Source organism: Phoenix dactylifera, unplaced genomic scaffold, assembly GCF_009389715.1.
Source record: "Phoenix dactylifera cultivar Barhee BC4 unplaced genomic scaffold, palm_55x_up_171113_PBpolish2nd_filt_p 000716F, whole genome shotgun sequence".
In the NCBI taxonomy this organism is placed as follows: Eukaryota; Viridiplantae; Streptophyta; class Magnoliopsida; order Arecales; family Arecaceae; genus Phoenix; species Phoenix dactylifera.
Window position 1 is genome coordinate 94,373 of NW_024068095.1, and position 18,966 is coordinate 113,338.

General features: G+C 38.5%; 1 protein-coding gene and 1 long non-coding RNA gene across 7 annotated transcripts in view; both read left to right on the forward strand.

Moving 5' to 3' along the window:
* Nucleotides 1–1,755, forward strand: part of LOC120106983 — a 28,105-nt gene extending 26,350 nt beyond the window's left edge. For 3 of the 6 annotated variants that reach the window (XR_005508981.1, XR_005508982.1, XR_005508986.1), the window contains 2 exons: nt 712–811; nt 1,045–1,654. This is a non-coding gene — a long non-coding RNA (uncharacterized LOC120106983). Of the gene's footprint in view, nt 1–711; nt 812–1,044; nt 1,655–1,713 lie in introns of those variants that run through there. The other 3 variants (XR_005508984.1, XR_005508983.1, XR_005508985.1) reach the window with 3 other exon arrangements.
* Nucleotides 1,756–5,053: 3,298 nt separating this feature from the next.
* LOC103698672 lies at nt 5,054–10,081 on the forward strand. The gene is made up of 8 exons (XM_039120125.1): nt 5,054–5,497; nt 6,863–7,219; nt 7,397–7,458; nt 7,559–7,657; nt 7,779–7,872; nt 9,279–9,386; nt 9,632–9,714; nt 9,823–10,081. Exons 2-8 carry the CDS (start codon nt 7,112–7,114, stop codon nt 9,845–9,847), a joined length of 579 nt encoding a protein of 192 aa, XP_038976053.1. The 5' UTR covers nt 5,054–5,497; nt 6,863–7,111; the 3' UTR covers nt 9,848–10,081.
* The last annotated feature ends 8,885 nt before the right edge of the window (nt 10,082–18,966 follow it).

Consider the following 18,966-nt stretch of genomic DNA (forward strand, 5'->3'; position numbering starts at 1 on the left):
AAGAATTGACTTGTGTCTGGCCTGTAGTGGATATAGCTTTGTGTTCTTTATTATTGGAAGCCATTCTTTTCTTTTCTTTTTTCTAACATTTTTTAATATTTTTTTCTTTTTTTAATAAAAAACGTCGTCTTCTTGCACCTTCCATGCTAGACCTAATGATTTCTATTGAACACAGATAATTCCTTGACCTGTACGTGGTTTGACGGCCATACTCTTTCTGGTTCCCTTTAGATGAGATGAAGTTTCTTGATTCCACCTAGTTTGAGACTAAGTTTGTTTAATTTATTTACATAAATAGTACACTTGTATTGCGTTCAGATGATAATGTACTTGCTTGAGTTTCTATTGTCCGCCGGCCTTTGTAGTTTAGGTAATTATGGATAGCCACTCTCTTTGCCAGCTACCCCTTTTTAACCACAACTTTTATGTTGATTGTACACTTTGCATTCCGCTTTATTCATGGTAAATCTACTTCATCAGTTTTTGTGGCTCGGACTTTCAAACTGCATCATCCTAGAATTTTACCAAACTCATAAAAACTGTTCAAGTATATTCGTGTCTGCTGTTGTCTTATCTATTTATCTTCCGAGCTATTGCTGACCCTATGCAGCAGCTAAAGTCCGAACCTTTTGGGTGATGATGACATCTTTACTCCTTTCTTTGATAGCCTTTAAATGAAATATTACAGCTCCTAGTCATCTTATCTTATAGGGGCTTGATTCGTGATTTTCTGTGGAAGCTGTCCTCGATAAATCCTAACCATTGATGTCTCTTTAGCAAGCATATCTGATTGGTGGAACAGCGTGCTCAGGTCGAAGTATTTTCTGATTGCATTATTTCTTGAAGTATATAAGTATATTTTGATTTATTTGCCAACAATTTGTCATAGTATTACTTTTATTGCTTTAGGCTGTGATTTCTTGAATCAAATTAGCTTTTTGGTCTATTATTGATGTTCAACAAGCATCAATAGTCTTGGACACCAATTTTTGGACTGGTATACTAGATTAAATTATCCATGTGTTGCTGACCTGTTCTGGCCAGATCTTGATTTGAAAGCATTGGTAGCTTGCGGGTTGGGAGGGAACCCTCTTGGTTCACGTATCCAAAAGCTCCAAAAAAATTTGGAACCAGTACGGGCCGATACGGTTAGCCGGTTCGGGCCGGTACGGGTTTTTAACACCGAACCAGACCGTTCGGAGCCAGTATCGGTTCGGTACGGGCTGAATCGGCCGGTACAGCATTCCTTGCTTTTTTGTTTGTATGGATGCATTTTTGCAGGAATATTGATGCAACAAGGGTTGACTTCTAAATTTGTTCTCTTCTTTGCATGCCACCTTCTCTGGCAATAGGCGAGGCATTTGTGGAAGGTCTACTACACTGCTGACAACCAATCTGCATTCATTGTAAGTTGGAGAGGTCATCACCCGAGGAGAGGAGGAGCGGGGATCTTCTCCTCTTTTTTGTGTGTATGTATGTATATTGATGAGATGATGGGTGACTTGTAAAATTGCTCTTTTCTTCTTTGCGTGTCAGCTTCTCTAGCAATTGGCAGGGAACATCTGGAAGTGGCGAATTTGAGCCTCTTTTTCCTTTTCCCATTTTGCCTTCTAATTTCTTGTTTTTTGAAGATTATATTTTTTTTAAGGCATCTTTAATTACAAAAACTGTAATTAAATTTCTTCTGATGTGTTTTTTCTGCTGTTCCTGAAGAATTCATATGATTTGGAGGCTGATGATAGTTTTGAGATAAAGATGGGTATCAATAAAGGTACGATTTTGACTTCGAGAACCGACATTCTCAAAGTTCGTGTTTTGCTTGTCAGAAATCAGGAGTTGTTTGCTCAATACTAGAATGTGTCGCATATTTACATTTTCTCCTTCACAAAATCCCGACCATAAATAGATGGGCTTTTTTACATGAACTACCAGTTTGTGTGAATCTTATTGTGCTATTTTTTTTCTGCAATTCTTTTATGTCTCTTGTTATTAAGTTAGCTGAAATGCCTGCTTCACCATTGGATAACTTTTCTCCTTATTGTTGCGATTGGCTAATTAATTTAATTTGTTTTTTCATTTTTATTTCTGCTCTCATTTAATTTGGGATGCTCTGGTGTTTTTCTGACATTTTACATCTTTGTTTTCGGATCGCAGTATTTCTTGAAGTATGTAAGTATATTTTGATTTATTTGCCAACAATTTGTCATAGTATTACTTTTATGCCTTTTCGAAGGGGATTTTTTCTTTCTGGGTTTGTTTTTGATCCCAAAATGGATGATTTGTTGCCCCTAGCCAAGGTTCGGGAGCTAGATTTTATGTTTTTCTTTCTATTGGATTCGATTTTCTGCCAAAGATTTGGTTTTGGAATCTCTATCTTGATTGCCCATCAAACTTGATCTCTTTAAATTTTTCATTGTCTTTTTTTTTAATTATTATTTAGCTGAATTCTTTATTTCTTATTTGCTTTGTTATTTCTCTCTCTCCAGCGCGCGCGCGTCTCATGCCAGGTATTTAGAGTCACTTATCTAACGTTGGAGTTTGGATTTTATAATATCATGGAAGAGCTGCTTTGATAAATTTTTTTTCCTGATTTTAGTTTCTATTTATTGAGAGTCGAAATTTGGCACTAGTTAAACATCTGCTTGAGTTGTGAAAAACAAAAAGATCTGAATTTGGGTTTTGAAGATTGAAGAATAGGTGGCAATATTCAGAAGCCAGGATTTTTTTTTCTCAATTGTTTAGCTTGTCCAAGAATGTTTCTGACCTCGTAAAAGTAGATATGATATGTTTTCAGCTTATGTTTTAAACTATGACTGCCGTGAGTGTTGGACTAACTTTAATTTACTATCTTAGCTCGTTTACAAAACTTAATTTATTTGGATTGTTTAATGATTACAGCAGTCTTTTGTTAAGTATGTCGAATCTGAAAAGGTCCCCAAGGAATTTAAATCATTCCTTTACTGTTCTCCTTGAGGCTTGGAAGAAAATTTGCTCCATGGCTTTTTTATTTAGTCTGTATTAAGTTATTTGATTTTCATTTTTCCCATCAATTTCCTATGCCTATCAGAGCATCATAATTTTACTGTTGTTAATTCTTTTTTTATCATGTAAAGGATTTCAACCAATTTTTACAAGACAATTATAAATGTGATATAAAATTTTGCCCCAAAGTCAAACCTATGGAAAAAACATTAATTTTTCTTGGATTAAAGTTGGAAACACTACCTTGCTTTTGACCCCAGCCTATTTCAGATATTGTTTTCTTGTTTGGATGAAGACTTTCTTAAATGCAATTAAGAAGTTGAATTTTATGTAAACCTAAATTGATTATACTCTCATCTGCTTGTGGTCAAGAAGTTTTCAACCCCATGCTATTAGCACAATGGTCATTGAAAATATATTTATAATTTTCTTGATGAATAGAGTATTTTTAAAAATCTAGCAAAGTTTGCCAAGTACTTTACAAATCACTGTGACAAGATTTTGCTGTACTCTTCCCTTTTACATACTCAAATTTCAGGAGATTCGTTATTTTTCCTACTTTACTCGCAACTTTATCTCATGTTATTACATTTCCTCTATCATCGTTATCACATATTTTGACATTGTTACCGTGACAATCTAAACTAGAATATGATTCTCAGTGTTTTGACTTTTACGCTATCAAGGTTAAGGACTAAAACTGTCGTTCTTTTTCCTAATGTAGGTATCTGCCCTTGCTTATACTTTTGTAGAATGGGAGGCACCATCAACTGACTGCTTTTGCCTCCAATATATTGTGTAATAATTGTAAAGTAACTGGTTGACATGAAATGGCGACCAGTGTTGGTCAGACTTATTATGGATGGTCACAGGAGGAGTTATCTGATCGAGATGATTCTCAAGTTAATTTTTTTCTAATCTCTTTGGGTTGTTCACCATCATAATTATTTGTCTAAAAAAATCTTTAATGCTCCTTTAGAGTGCTAAACTAACAGCAATTCATTCTTACATGTATCAAACCATCTATTTTTTGCTCTTTAACCCTTTTTTAATGACATTATTCAGGTTACATAAATGCTAACTACAATGATAAGATATTTTATCTATTGCTAGTTTCATTTTGCATTTCAGATTTTTTAATATATGATCTTACATGTAATATATTGTATCAAATTCTACACTATATTTGCAACAGAATGGTACGAGTTCTTTTATTCTCTGCTGTGGTCTTATTGGTTCTATTTTTGCTTGTTTTCCTCTCCTTGCAGTTTCATTGCTGTTTTTTGAAGTATATACAGTTGGGATGATATAAACTCCTTACATCTGCTTATTAAGTTAGATTGCTATGCAAAAGGTCTATAATGAATATAATTTTCCTATTCTGTTGTTATTGGGTGGCTAAATGGGTGCTTGAGCTTTATTAAGTACCTGAGTTTCATTTCTCTGTATTTCCTGATGTGACCTACTTTGTTATTCTTCTCCTATATTGAATTCTGAACTCATGATACATTACCTTTCAGCTGTGTTGGTATATTTAATTTTCCCCTTTTTGTTTCTTACATTTTTCTGTTGATTTATATGGATATTATATTAAGTTTGATACAAAGTTAGCAGAGAATATAGCATGTGATACAAAGAAGCCAATGGAAAGATAATGGGGTGCTGTAATTATTTAAATATATTGTTTTCTTTCATTTATGTAGAGTATTAATATGTTAATGTGGTTGCAGGAAGCTTCGGTCTCGCAAATGCTTGATTCATGGTTCTATATCCTTTGGAAGATTTGCAGCTTGAGTCATTGTCATGGGAGAAAAGGTCAGTGTTTACTCACGACAGACGCCAGGGAGGAACTGGACAAGTTTAGTGGCTTAGTTGCCAAAAAGAAAGCATACTTTTGAAGAATACTACAGAAGGCTTCGAGCTTTAAAGGCCTTGGAACAGAACCAGCAAACTGAGCTCACATTGGATTATGGTGGTTTGATGTAGTAATTCTAGCCAAACTGGAGAAGATGATGAACAGCTCTGCAGCATGGAAGTCTTAGGATGGGCCGCAGAACTATTGATGCCCTTCTACAGAAACTGAAAATGAACTAAACTTCAAGCAGGATACGAAGTGCAGTCAAGCTCTTCAAACTAGACCGCTGTATCCAGGATCCACAACATCAAATATAGACTCGCTGAGAAGAAGCATGGAAAAATTGAGCCAGAGAGAAAACTTTAACCATGCTGTGATGCAAGACCTGGACAGAGAATCCTTGTCGTCATTAAGTAGAAGCATAGAAGAGATTGAACAGAATGATATCAGTAGTGTTGATGACAAGAGATTCTGAGGGAACAGGAGAGTCCAGGGTCTAATGTTGAATCTGGGCCTCCTACCAACAGGTCTGTGTCAGACGTGACAAATTCTAGAACCGGAGTCTCACAGCATGCACCTGGTCACAACTTGATACCATACAAAACCAAACTGGCTGTTGAGAAACCTCCAGACTGTAAATTAGTTCCTGAAGTGAAGAAGGTATGGCAAACTTGGAATGTTTTCTTGCATGTGTATAAAAACTACTTGTTACTTTGAATAAGCTAGTTTGTTTTTCTTCAGTGACCAAATGAAATCAAGACTGGGAAAGGAACTGGAAATGTTTGTTTCGCTATGCTGCAGCAAATCCAACTTCCCAGTCAGATATGATGTCCAAATTTGTTTTAAAAATACGGCGTGCTAGGGACATACTTGGGCAATAGCTCATTTAGGAGGAAAATCTTGACCACCATGGGTCACCCAGTCCACAAAATTGATTCAGATAGGATTTTGGGTGCAGTAGTTCGTGCACATTTTCTAAATGCAATATCTCCTTTTCCACCATTCAGCTCAGAGCTAAAGCAGAGCCGGCTTGTTACACCGTCTCCACAGAATCCAGCATGATTTATTGATCAGAAATTGTTTCTTCCTTTCATCCCTTTAACCTTCCAATCAGATATAACTTATTTTTATATTAGTTATCTAACCAAGGGTATATATCATGGCCATCACCCACAATTCAGAGAAGCATAAAAAAAGAGAAGTTGATGTACTCCATACGGTGGATTTTGATATGCCAAATATTACCTATTCTTCAGTTTATTCTTAATAGTAAATACAGACTTACTGTATATGCTAAGTATTGTTTGTTCCTACTAGCGTACTGAATATATTCAGTCAAGAGAATAGTGTAAGCCTAATTCTGTTATACATGAGATTGATCCTTAACATTCTAGGAAAATGCTTCCCTTAAAACAAATATCGTTTTCCACATACAGCACAAATACCCTGGATTGCTTCTTTTATCATATTAATCTCCTTTTATGGGCCTAGGAACATCAATGTTTCATTCAAGTCATCAGTGCAGATATTCAATGTGGATATGAGGAAATCTCCTCCTCCCTAGCAAATTATACTAATAAGCACATAGTTATGAAAATATAATTTCGTGTTTTGAAAATATAGCTTCATGATGAAATCAGGACTCTCCAAGTAAAACGTTCTTTCATTTGAACAACTTAGCAATTTTCATTTTAAGTTTTTCAATATTTATTTCCACAAGCAAAATGGTTACTTTTAGGAGGCCTAAGCCACAGAACTCAAGATAAGTTGGTCTTTTACTATGGCCTATGGGGCATCAGTAGTAACAGTTGATTTTTCACACTGTTCGCAATGCCTCCTCTGCTCCTTTCTTTGGTCGTAAGACATATGGTATTCTAAGATTGTCGGTGTTTCTTGTAGCGGAATGTCAATACCAAAAATTCACTTGAATAAAGAACAGATTAATGACACCTCAGCTGCTCTTTTCCTTTTTCTTTTTTTAACACTGGATAATCAGGTTTATTTTTGATTTGATCTTATTTTCAGGAGCCTGTTGCTTCAGTCAAGACTGGCCTGGATCTAAAACATGGAACAAAGACAGAAGTATTTAAGTTGTCAAGTAGAGCTAAACATTCACGACAGAAGCTAATTGGCACGGCAGATAGCAGTCTCCATTCAAGCAAGACAACTGCTAATAAAGTCACAAGCAACAATAAATCTGCCTCGGTTGCTTCGCATGGATCAGTTACAGAAGTATGTTCCAATATTACGAGTGCATGCCCGTTTTCTCTTGCCATGGAAAGAAGATCAGGCAGTAGGGAAAGTGCAGCGAGATTGGATTTGAAGACCCCCAACAGATTTGTATTATCACAAAATCAGGCAAATGGTGGGTCAAGTGTGCAGGTGAGTTCAAAGAGGACTTCTGACAATTGATCAATATTGTAATCTTTGAACCTTCTAGCTTTTTTTCCTTTTCTTTCTTTTTTTTTTCCCTTCTGAACAACACCCGTAGCACTTTTGATTTCAATATCACAATAATCTTGCTGCAGTCACTGACTGTCCCAGTTGTCATTTTTATAGGGTGGTTCAAAGAGGATGAACGCAACCTGTAGAGTGAAGAGCCAGGAACTACAAATTAAAAGGTTAACTTGTTACATGATCATGACATCATTTTGAGAAGATATATGTTGCACTTTAGATACTCATATTGTTGTTTTGTAATATCTGCTTTGAATTTTTCAGGGACTGCAAAGAAGTGATTAGACAATCTTTGACATCGGAGAGCCAGGGCACCTGCCTGAAGGGCAGAGCTGCCCATGTTGTCAGACAATCAAAGCCGAGGTTAAGATCTCAACTGCATCTGAAATTTGAAAATTATGTTTTTGTTCTAATGTTTTGCAATTTTTTCCAATAATATATTAGAAAGACTAAAATTTTAAAACATCTCTTTTTTGATTTCCAGTTCTACGGACCTTTTGGCAAGGAACAAATCTAATTCTGATGGTGCGTCTGAAGTTCAGCTCACAAATACCATCCAAAGGAACAAACCAAAGGAGGTAAAATGGCACATTATAGATGCTTCTCTTGTTCAGCAACTTTTATTTTCAGGGAGCCATTCCTAGCTGACAAACAAGAAAAAGTTGTTTTACCTAGTTACTCGACCATATATTGGCTCCTAATCCTTTTAGGAAATATGATATTTGGATGATAATCAGACCAATCCGTTAGAAGAATAGATTCAGTTGCAATATGTTCAATAATATATGCATCAATCATTAGACTCCGGTAATGCCAAAACTTGGTATGATTCGGTCATATTAATGTTCAACGGTACAATCAATTGACTTACCAATTTTGATTTATGATATCAGAGCAAATCAGCGCTGAATGATTTGGCATCCAAAGTTCTCATCCTTCAAAGTTCTCATCCTTTCTTGTTTTGAAACTTAATGAGATTTAGATGTTTCTTTTATGTTTTTTAATTGTGTGCCAATTGTCACATTTAGTAACGTTTTTTGGAACTCTTGTAATTGCAATTACAAATTTGAGGCCTTAATGCTTGGTGCAAAACTTCATTTTATACAAGTACAAAACTATCAATTGAGTTCTTGGAGTGTTAAAGCATCTAATCTCATGCAAAGGAGCGGGTTTTAGTTTTTGATCCCATAGATGAGGAGAGTCTCATGTGATGCATGGAAGACAGAAGACATTTAATTGTAGGGCTGAAATTGGATAAGATACGGATCTAATAGTAGTATATTCATATATATATTGGTTTTATTTGACAAATACAGTACAGATACGGATGTTAGTCAGATACAAAAATGCACATCCATATTTATTTTAAACGGATACGGGTATAAATCAGATACCGAAAGTATGGATATAAATCGGATAATTAAACTTTATGACCACAAAATCAAAGATATTACTAAGTGGATGATCAATCAAGTTAATAGTATGTTAATGTGACTATTTTTTTTTTTAAGTTCATGAGTGCTATATAAAATTAAATAAAATTACAAATGGAATCAGATATTCAAATATGGATTGGATAGTTATCTATCCATATCCATTTTTTTTTATGGATATGGATACGAATACAGATATTAGTCGGATGCTCAAATTTCTTTCCATATCTGGATGGATTCAGATACAAAATCGGTTCTGAACACTTTCACTCCTATTTAATTGATTCCACTCAACACAACTGATTGACATGCAACTCAAATAGTACTTGGGGGTTGAATTACATGGATTTGTAGGGGGGTTTTCTGTGATGTAAAGGAGACTTATCTCTAAAGATTTTGCAGTAACTTCCTTAGCATCAGACCTTGCTTTATAACAACATGCATAACGATCCTCTGAGCTCACTAGCAGAGCTGGAAATATAGCACTTTTCTAGATTGTCTTAAAACTTTCTCTTAGGTGTGCTGTGATTCTCATGAAGTCGATCATGCAGGAAAAAGGGGACAGAAGGTGGAAGGGGTCAAGGTGGAAGGGGCCTCAAGGACCTAGTACCAAGATTGTTGCTCCTCTCACTGGAAATCTCAGGACAGGAAATAAAAAGGTGGGTTTCATTCCTGCGTATCCAATGACCATTATTATGGAACAACAGTGGTTTGTCCTATAACCATCTCTTGTGGCTACCAAGCATTAGTGCCTGGCAGACATTAGATGACTGATGACTGTGGATCTGGCACATTCCTGCAACTGTAACACATTCCTTTAACCCTTGCTCTGATGAGCAGCATTATCTTGTGGAAAGTAGGAACCATGCATCTCTTCTACTCACTTTTATCCTGAAAACTACAGGAATTTCCCTCCCGAACTGGTGAGGAATCAAATAATCGGAGGGAACCCCAACTCAATATGTCACGGGATGGGAGGAAGCCAAGGTGTGCTACTCTTTTGCACTTTTTGAAGCTTTGCGTATTGAGGCATTGCTGCTTATGTTTTTTGTTCCCGTCTTTCCCTTAAAACAATATCGTTTTGGTTGTGGACAGGCGAGAAACACCACGATGGCAATGACTTGTCTGAAGATGCAAAGCCTCGGTGTTCCGATTAAAAGGAATCAATCATCAGATAGCTGCAATCATGCATAATGCAGTGGTCAGCAGCTGCCTGCTGTGTGCGGTTACCTAGTTATAATACCTGTTTTCTCTCCTAGTTAAAATGGCTGCCTGCTGTCAAGTGGTACATATCTGTAGTCTGTGTAACTTGCTGTATCATATATGCCATAAAGGCTGTAATTTAGATCTTGAATTGCTTTGGAGCGTTGATCCCGTCGGGTTACTCTCACACGCGTTGCGACGATCGCAGTGAAAACACACGTGCGGGTTGTTCATCACATGAACATCCCAGGAAGGTAGAATTCAAAAAAATTCTGAGTCACAACTCAGAAAATTATGAATTAAAAAAAGAGATAAAATTAAAACTTGATTAATTTAATTCTATAATAAAGAATTGTAAAGATCCTATTTTATCTTGAGCGGGTAGATCTTTACCGCTATCTGATGATCGAGGGATTCGGATTTGCTTGAAGCCGCACAAGTGTCCGATCTTTATAGGTATCCACACGAGGTACAGATCGCTCAAGCATCTTGATCTCATCGGAGTGCTAGCTTCCTTGCAGAGATCCTTTTTTGAAGTTGAAACTTCTCTAAGCAATTGAACTCTTGGTTGCTTCCAAGAGGAGGAAGAAAGAAGAAGAAAAGAAACATTTTCTTTTTTTCTTGGAAGGAGGAAGAAGAAAAGGACTTCTTTGTGGTTAAAGAAGAGGAAGAGAAGGCTGAATTCAATAATCTTTAATTGCATATTTAGCCCTCATGCCCCCCTCCTCTTTATGTAAGCATCTCATGTCTAGCTTAAAGAAGGAAAAGGATTTGGAGAAATTCTTTCTTGATTCACCCCTTCCAATCCTTGTACTTAAAAGAGGTTGGAGAGAATCAAGGAGAGCAACATGCTCTCCTTGTGCCGGTGTGGAAGGCCAAAAAAGAAAGGAGGGCGGGGCGTGATGCAATCAAGAGGTTCTTGGCATGATTCAAGGAGGGTGGATGTCCCTCCTTTGTTTCACCTGAGGAAGGAAAGGAGGGGAGTTTCCTTCCTTTCATGCTTTAGATTTTTTAATTCAATTAGGAATCACGTGGTCCCTCTTGATAATTGAATCCTAATCTAATTAGGATTCAATATGTCCTCCAATTTGATTCATGTGAATTCTAATCCAATTAGGATCCAAATTGGGATTTATGAATTAAGTTCCTTATCAAATAAGGAGTTCTAATTAATTGAGACTTTCCATCCTTATCTTAAAAAGGTTAAGCTTTAATTGATTTAGTCCAATTGAATCCAATTGAAATCCTCCTTTAACTCACTAACTCTTAGTAGGTTAAACCAATTATCAATCAAATTGACAATCAAGATATATTGCAATTCTAAATCGCAATCCAACCGTCGGAACGATCAAATCTCTTATATGTGTGACCCCATAGGTTCTATTTTGTCTGATAGCGAGATATATTGTGATCTCCATCATAATATTATTGAAACTTCTTTCAATGGGTTGAAATAATTTCAACTCTTTTCTTCAGGAATTTACTGATCATCAAGTGAATGCTTCGAGTCTCACAATCCACCAGTGATACCTAGCAGCATGTAGTGACAATCCAGTTAAAATGGAATAGATGAACTTCTAGGTGCAGTTAGCGTATGATATAGTTCTTCTATCGTGGATCCCGACAAGATGGGAGGTCATGGATAACTCTCAAATCCCATCGTCTGTCATATGTCAAAATTTATTTGACTCAAGTTCGAGATTAGAAAACTCCGTTTTCCGAAATGTCTTAGCCAAGGTTTTTCGAAACTCAGACTCATAATCACATAGATCTCTCTTAAATCTATCAAGGTCGATAGATCCCATCTAGATGCAACCCTAATTCGACAATGAACCTACTGCAACCAATCTGCACCACAAGGATCCTAATGGATAGGGCCCATGTTTATGTACTCGTCAAACTACAGCGACCTCACTGTGAATAGCTGTGCATCGCAGGGTCTAAGTATCAATTATCAACTGCAGCATCAAGTAAATCACTGGACATTCAAGTGACTTCTTGCTTTGGGTCACGCTCAGTACCCTTATTTTCTAACAAGCACTTGCATAATCATTTTAGTGTTCCCACACTGTGGACTCAAGACTCGTCCATTAAAAAATATGATATGTGCACTAATCTCATCGAATCGATCACCATCCTTCGTAATGATCCATCGATCAAGAGTAATTCAGGAATTAATCAACAATGGCACATGCTTTAAATTCTCAACTTTTGAGAATATATGTCATTATCTTATTAATTCTTTGGACGATTCATGGACGGATAATAACATGAATGAAAAAAATATCCAATTTTATTAATTAATAAAAAGATCAAGTACAAATTTATGTCTCAGAATATATACAATGTGTCTGCCAAATTAGCTTCTAGGGCATACTTCTAATAGATCCTGCAGCTAGAAGTGTCATTGGATATTTAAAAATGGTGTATATAAATCAAAGAGAAAGGAATGAACTTAGATATATGAGCATGATAGACATCAAACATCTCTTTCTAATTTTGATTGATATGGTGATCATGTAATTTGGAATGTATAGTAGGTCAGTGGATTCCTTTGGGCCTTGATATGCATGTCAATGGTTCCTTTTGCCCTGTTGCTTCTGTTGGGAACCTGCCCATGCCGCAGAAAATTCAAAAAAAATTCAGATGGCAACGGAATTCGGCATAAGCGGGATCGACGTTCATCGCATGAACGTGTTTCAAGAAACCGTTCGTAGATAGATAAGAATTAAAACTTTTAGAACCTTTAGGAATATCAGATCTTCACCTTGTGCGGGTAGATGATCACCGCAAACTGATGATCGTGGTTTTTGGATGAAGGTTCGCTTGAAGCCGTTCAAGTGCCCGACCTCTACGGGTATCCACACGAAGCAGAGGACCAATCCAAGCTCTCTATCTCCCCGGGGTGCTAGCTCCCTTGCAGAGATTACTTTGATGGTGATCACCTCCCTTTACTTCAACTCTTGAATGATAGAGGGAGGAGGAAGAAGATGAAGGGATCAAGGGAGAAGATCCAAAAGGCTAGATGCAACCTTTCCTTTTCCTTGTGTTGAATCCCAAACGAAGGAGGAAGAAGAAGACTATCAAGGCCCTTTTCCTTCTTGCTTGCGGCTAATCCAAGAGGAGAGAAGGGTGGCCACGAATTGGAGAGGAGGAGGGCTTCTAATGATGCCCTAGGTCAGCCGCCCACCTCCTTTTTTAAAGTCATGAAGGGCTCCTACAAGTTAGGAGCCCTTGACTTATTTCCAAGAGAGGGCGCCGGCTCCCTCTCTTCATGCCGCACCAACCAAGAGGAGAGGGGCTTATGCCCCTCTTAATTGGTTAACCTAATCCTCCTCGAAGGAGGATTAGGTGTCCTTCTCATGGTTTAGTCCTAATCTAATTAGGATTAACCAAATCATGAATCAATCGGGTTCAATCTATGCTAGTCCTAATCCAATTAGAACTTGAATGAACCATGACTCTATTGAACTCTTCAATCCTAACCCAATTAGGAGTCATGTTGATTCATTAGATTAATAATTAATTATGACTTAAGAAATCCTAATCCAATTAGGACTTGTTTAATTTTAGTTCTAATCCAACTAGAACTCTAATTTGAATCCGAAGTCCTAATCCGATTAGGACTCTAGGAATCCTATTCCAAGTAGGAATCCAATTTTAATTTCAAATCTCCTAATCTAATTAGGATTGTAGGAATCCTACTCCAAGTAGGAATCCCAGTCCTACTCCAATTAAGATTTCCAGTCCTAATCCAATTAGGACTCTAGGAATCCTACTCGAAGTAGGATTCGTGTTTTAAGTCTAATTAATCAATTTACATTCCTTCTTCAACTTATTATCAATCGAATTAATTACTCGTGATTCATAATCACTTTCCAACCATCGGATCGGTCAATACTTCTAGTGTGTGTGACCCCATAGGTTCTATTCTGACTGGTAGTAAGATATATTGTGATCTCTATCACAATATCATTGAAAACTCCTTTCAATGGATTGGAACGATTCCAACTCTACTCATTAGGGTTAATCAATATCGAGATAATCCCTGTGAGTCCCACCATCCACCAGTGACACCTAGCAGCATGTAGTGGCTACCTAGCAGAATAGAATGGTGAACCTCTAGGTGCAATCAATATGTGATACAGTCCTACTATCGTGGATCCCTACAGTACGGAGGTCATGGACAACTCGTCAAACCCCATCGTCTGTCATATGTGAAGATTTATTCGACTTAAGTTCGAGAGTGGGAAAACTCTTTTTCCACTGTGCATACTGCCCCGGCCGAGGTCTTACGAACTCAGTCTTATAAATCACATAGGATCTCTCCTTATCTATCAGGGTCGATAGATTCCTTGTAGATGCATATCCTACTCCTACAGTGAACCTACTGCAGCCAATCTACACTGCATGGACCCATATGGCTAGAGACCATGCATGTGTGCAGTCAAACTACAATAACCTCACTGTGAGTGGCCGAAGCACCGCAGGTCAAAGGACCAGTCACACTACTGCAACATCAAGCAAGTCACTGACGAGTGGATAGACATCCAAGTGACTTCTTGTATTGGTCACGCTCAGTACCCTTGTTCTCTAACAAGCACCTGCACTATTACTTCAGTGTCTCCACACCGTGGACTCGAGTCTCGTCCATCCATAGGGAAAGTAATGTGTGCACTGATCTCATCGGATCGATCACCGTCCTCGTGATGATCCATCAATCAGGAGCGTTTAGAAATTAATCACTAATGATACATGGCTCAAATTCTCAACTCTTGAGAATATGCATCATCATCTTATTAATTCCTTGGACGATTCATAGACACAATAACAATATGAATGAAAAAGATGCCTTTCATTTATTCAATAATAATAAAGTTAAGTACAAATTATGTCCTAGAATTAATAATGTGTCAGCCAAAATTGGCTTCTAGGGCATACATCTAACAATCTCCCACTTGCACTAAAGCCAATCAGTCATATATCTTAGTCCCATCTTCTCAAGGTGGGCTTCAGTCTTTTGTTGACTTAGCTGCTTAGTGAATAGGTCAGCCACGTTGTCCGTGGAGTCTACTCTCTGCACCTCGACATACTTCTTCTCAATATAGTCGCGTATGAGGTGGAAGCGCCGCTATGTGTGCTTGGAACTTCTGATAAGATCTTGGCTCCTTAGCAAGAGCTATGGCGCCATTATTATCGCAATAGAGCTATGGCCTTACATCCAATTCCGCAATAAATTTCTTGAACCAGAAGCCTTCCTTAGCAGCTTCAGAGGCGGCGATATATTCAGCTTCCACAGTAGAATCAGCAATGATCGGGTTGTTTAGAACTTTTCCAATTCACCGTACCACCATTGCACAAGAACATATATCCAGATGTTGACTTTCTATCAGTCATGAAGTCTGAATCTGTGTACCATTCTACCTTCAACTCTGATGATCCTCCAAAAACCAAGAATAAATCGTTAGTTCTTCTCAAGTACTTAAGGATATTCTTCACAGCTGTCCAGTGTTCTTGACCTGGATTCGACTGATATCTGCTTGTGACACTCACAGCAAGGGCTATATCAGGTCGTGTACATAGCATGGCATACATGAGGCTCCCTATTGCCGATGCATAGGGAATCTTGCTCATGCGTTGAATCTCTTCAGATGTGTTGGGGCACATCTTCTTGGAGAGATGAATTCCATGCCTAAGGGGTAAGAGACCCCTTTTGGAGTTTTCCATGCTGAACCTTTTCAGCACTTCCTCTATGTACATCTTCTGTGATAGGTCAAGCATCCTTTTAGATCTATCTCTATAGACCTTTATTCTGAAAATATAGGATGCTTCCCCAAGGTCTTTCATGGAGAACTCTTTTGACAACCAGACCTTGACCGAGGTTAGCATGGGAATATCATTCCCTATCAGGAGGATGTCGTCCACGTACAGTACGAGAAATACGATAGCACTCCCGCTAACCTTTTTGTAAACACACGGTTTCTCTTCGTTTTTGATGAAATCAAACGTTTTGATTGCGTCATCGAAACGAGTGTTCCAACTCCGAGATGCTTGCTTTAGTCCATAGATGGACCTTTGCAGCTTGCAGACCTTGTGATCTCCATCACTGGAAGTGAAACCCAAAGGCTGTTCCATATAGATATCTTCATCAAGATATCCATTCAGGAAAGCAGTTTCACGTCCATCTGCCAAATTTCATAATCATGAAATGCTGCAATGGCAAGCAATGTTCGGATGGATTTTAGCATAGCTACAGGTGAAAAGGTCTCCTGATAGTCAATGCCTTCGCGTTGACTATACCCTTTCGCCACCAGCCTTGCCTTAAAGGTCTCTACCTTTTCATCCGAACCTATTTTTCTTTTGTAGATCCATTTGCATCCAATAGGTACAATACCTTCTGGTGGATCTACTGAGGTCCAGACTTGGTTGGAATGCATGGAGTCTAATTCTGACTTCATGGCTTCCAGCCATTTCTCGGAATCGATATCTGATATCGCCTCGTCGTAGGTTTTGGGATCCTGTATGTGATCCCTATCTCCCACTAGGAATATTTCCTCGGTATCCTCTTCTAGTATACCTAAGTATCTATTGGGAGGATGGGAGACCCTACTAGATCTGCGAGGTGGTTGAGGGACATCGTGTACTGGCTCTGTATGAATGGGTTCAATAGGATCCATGACTCGTTGCTTTTCAGAGACTTTCTCTTCAAGCTCAATTTTCCTCCCACTGCCTCTATCAAGGATAAACTGGTTTTCCAAGAAGATGGCATGACGGCTCACAAACACATTGTGATCCTCTGAGACGTAAAAATTGTATCCTAATGACTATTTAGGATATCCTATAAAACGAGCACTTATGGTCCTAGCCTCTAGCTTGTCCGCCTGTAGTCTTTTGACGTGGGCCGGACATCCCCAATCTTGAGATGACCAAGACTTGGTTTCTTACCATACCATATCTCATACGGTGTGGTAGGAACGGATTTAGAGGGAACTCTATTAAGTAGATATACTGCGGTAAGTAGGGCATCTCCCCAAAGAAACATCGGTAAATCAGTGAAGCTCATTATGGACCAGACCATATCCAATAGAGTCCGATTTCTTCTTTCTGACACCCCGTTGAGTTGAGGTGTACCCGAAGAAGTCCATTGTGAGACTATGCCATTGTCTTTGAGATAGTTCCGGAATTCTCTACTAAGGTATTCTCCTCCTCGATCTGATCGAAGAGCCTTAAGGGGTTTTCCAGTTTGTTTTTCTACTTCATTTCTGAAGTCTTTGAACTTTTTGAAAAATTCAGATTTGTGTCTCATAAGATACACATACCCATACCATGAATAATCATCGGTAAAGGTAATGAAGTACGAATAACATCCCCTGGCTTGCACATCGAATGGGCCACACACATCTGTGTGTATCAGGGTAAGTATTTCAGTGGTCCTCTCCCCATGTCCTACAAAGGGCAATCTGGCCATTTTTTCTTGAAGATAGGACTCGCAAACTGGATATGACTCGGAAGTCAATGAGCCGAGAAGCCCATCTTTATCCATTTTGTTCATTCTGTCCTCTCCAATATGGCCAAGCCTGAGGTGCCACAAATATTTTTGGTTTATCTCATCCCTGGATCTCTTGGATCCTTTGGCACTCATTTCTTGCTCAGACACATTCACAGATACATCCATATGCAAATGATAGAGACTGTCAATCATAAAACCACGTGCAACTATTTTATTTCTGAAATAAATAGAATAGCAGTTTTTGTCAAATGTAAAAACATGACCTTCCTATGCTAGACATGAAACAGAAATCAAATTTCTGCTAGCAGCAGGTACATAATAGCAGTCTCTAAGTAATAAACTAAAACCAGACGGTAGTCGCAGATGGTAGGTGCCCACAGCCACAGCAGCAACTTTTGCTCCGTTGCCAATCCGAAGGGTTACCGCACCTTCCGCGAGCCTTCTACTTTCCTTTAGACCCTCATGGTAGTGCACAGATGAGCACTAGAACCAGAATCTATAACCCAACTAGAAGTAGAAGAAACCGTTAGATTAGTTTCTGAGGATGATAGTGTTATTTTGATGATTAACAAGTAATTATCTAGAGCATGCTATAAGTTAAATTGATACTTCATTTATAAGTTCATTACTCTCAGTACATTTGTTTAATTGAAAATATATGTATGGTCTTGTTCATTTGGATGAATCTAACCTTGAGAATGCAGCAAAGTGTGGATTGAGTCGACCCATAGGTTGATTGGGTCGACCCCGGCACATCTAGGAATCATCTGGCACACTCCTGCAAAAACAGCACAAATGAACAGTGAGTTGGGTCGACCCAAGGTAAGCATGAGTCGACCCAACCTCCAAAGAACCTCAAAACGCAAAGGAAGAATGCTCTCTGGATTCACTGAGAGGGTCGACCCACACAGTGGTTGAGTCGACCCAAGCTTGAGTCGACCCAAACTCTGAGAGGGTCGACCCAAAGGGCAAGACAGAAAGACAGACAGAAAACGGTTCTCTGGAATTACTGAGAGGGTCGACCCAAGAAAAATTTGAGTCGACCCAAGTGAACTTTGAGTCGACCCAAAGAATGGTTGGGTCGACCCATGGGAAGAAAGGCTGAAATTGAGGTTTCTGTGGTTACTGAGAGGGTCGACCCAAGAAATGGTTGAGTCGACCCAAGGAAAAGTTGGGTCGACCCAAGGACAGGTTGAGCCGACCCAAACACGGGCTGAACATAACGGCTAGTTGTGCAGAAATGCTTTTTGGACTCCCAACGGCTATAAACGGCTAGTTTCTTCAATCCAACGGTCAGAAAGGACTATTTGGATGTTGGAGAAGTATTTAAGAGGGAGTATTCATCAGAGGAAGCAAGCTTTTGGGAAAATACATCAAGTGCATTCAAGAGAGAACCCTAGCAAGGCAAGCTTCATCCAAGTGCTTCATTCAAGAGTTAAAAGAAAGGGGTTGAGCAGATTCAAAGAGTCATCAAGAGCTCCATCCTCCCTTGAAGAGTGAAGCATCCTTGACAAAGAAGAGAGAAG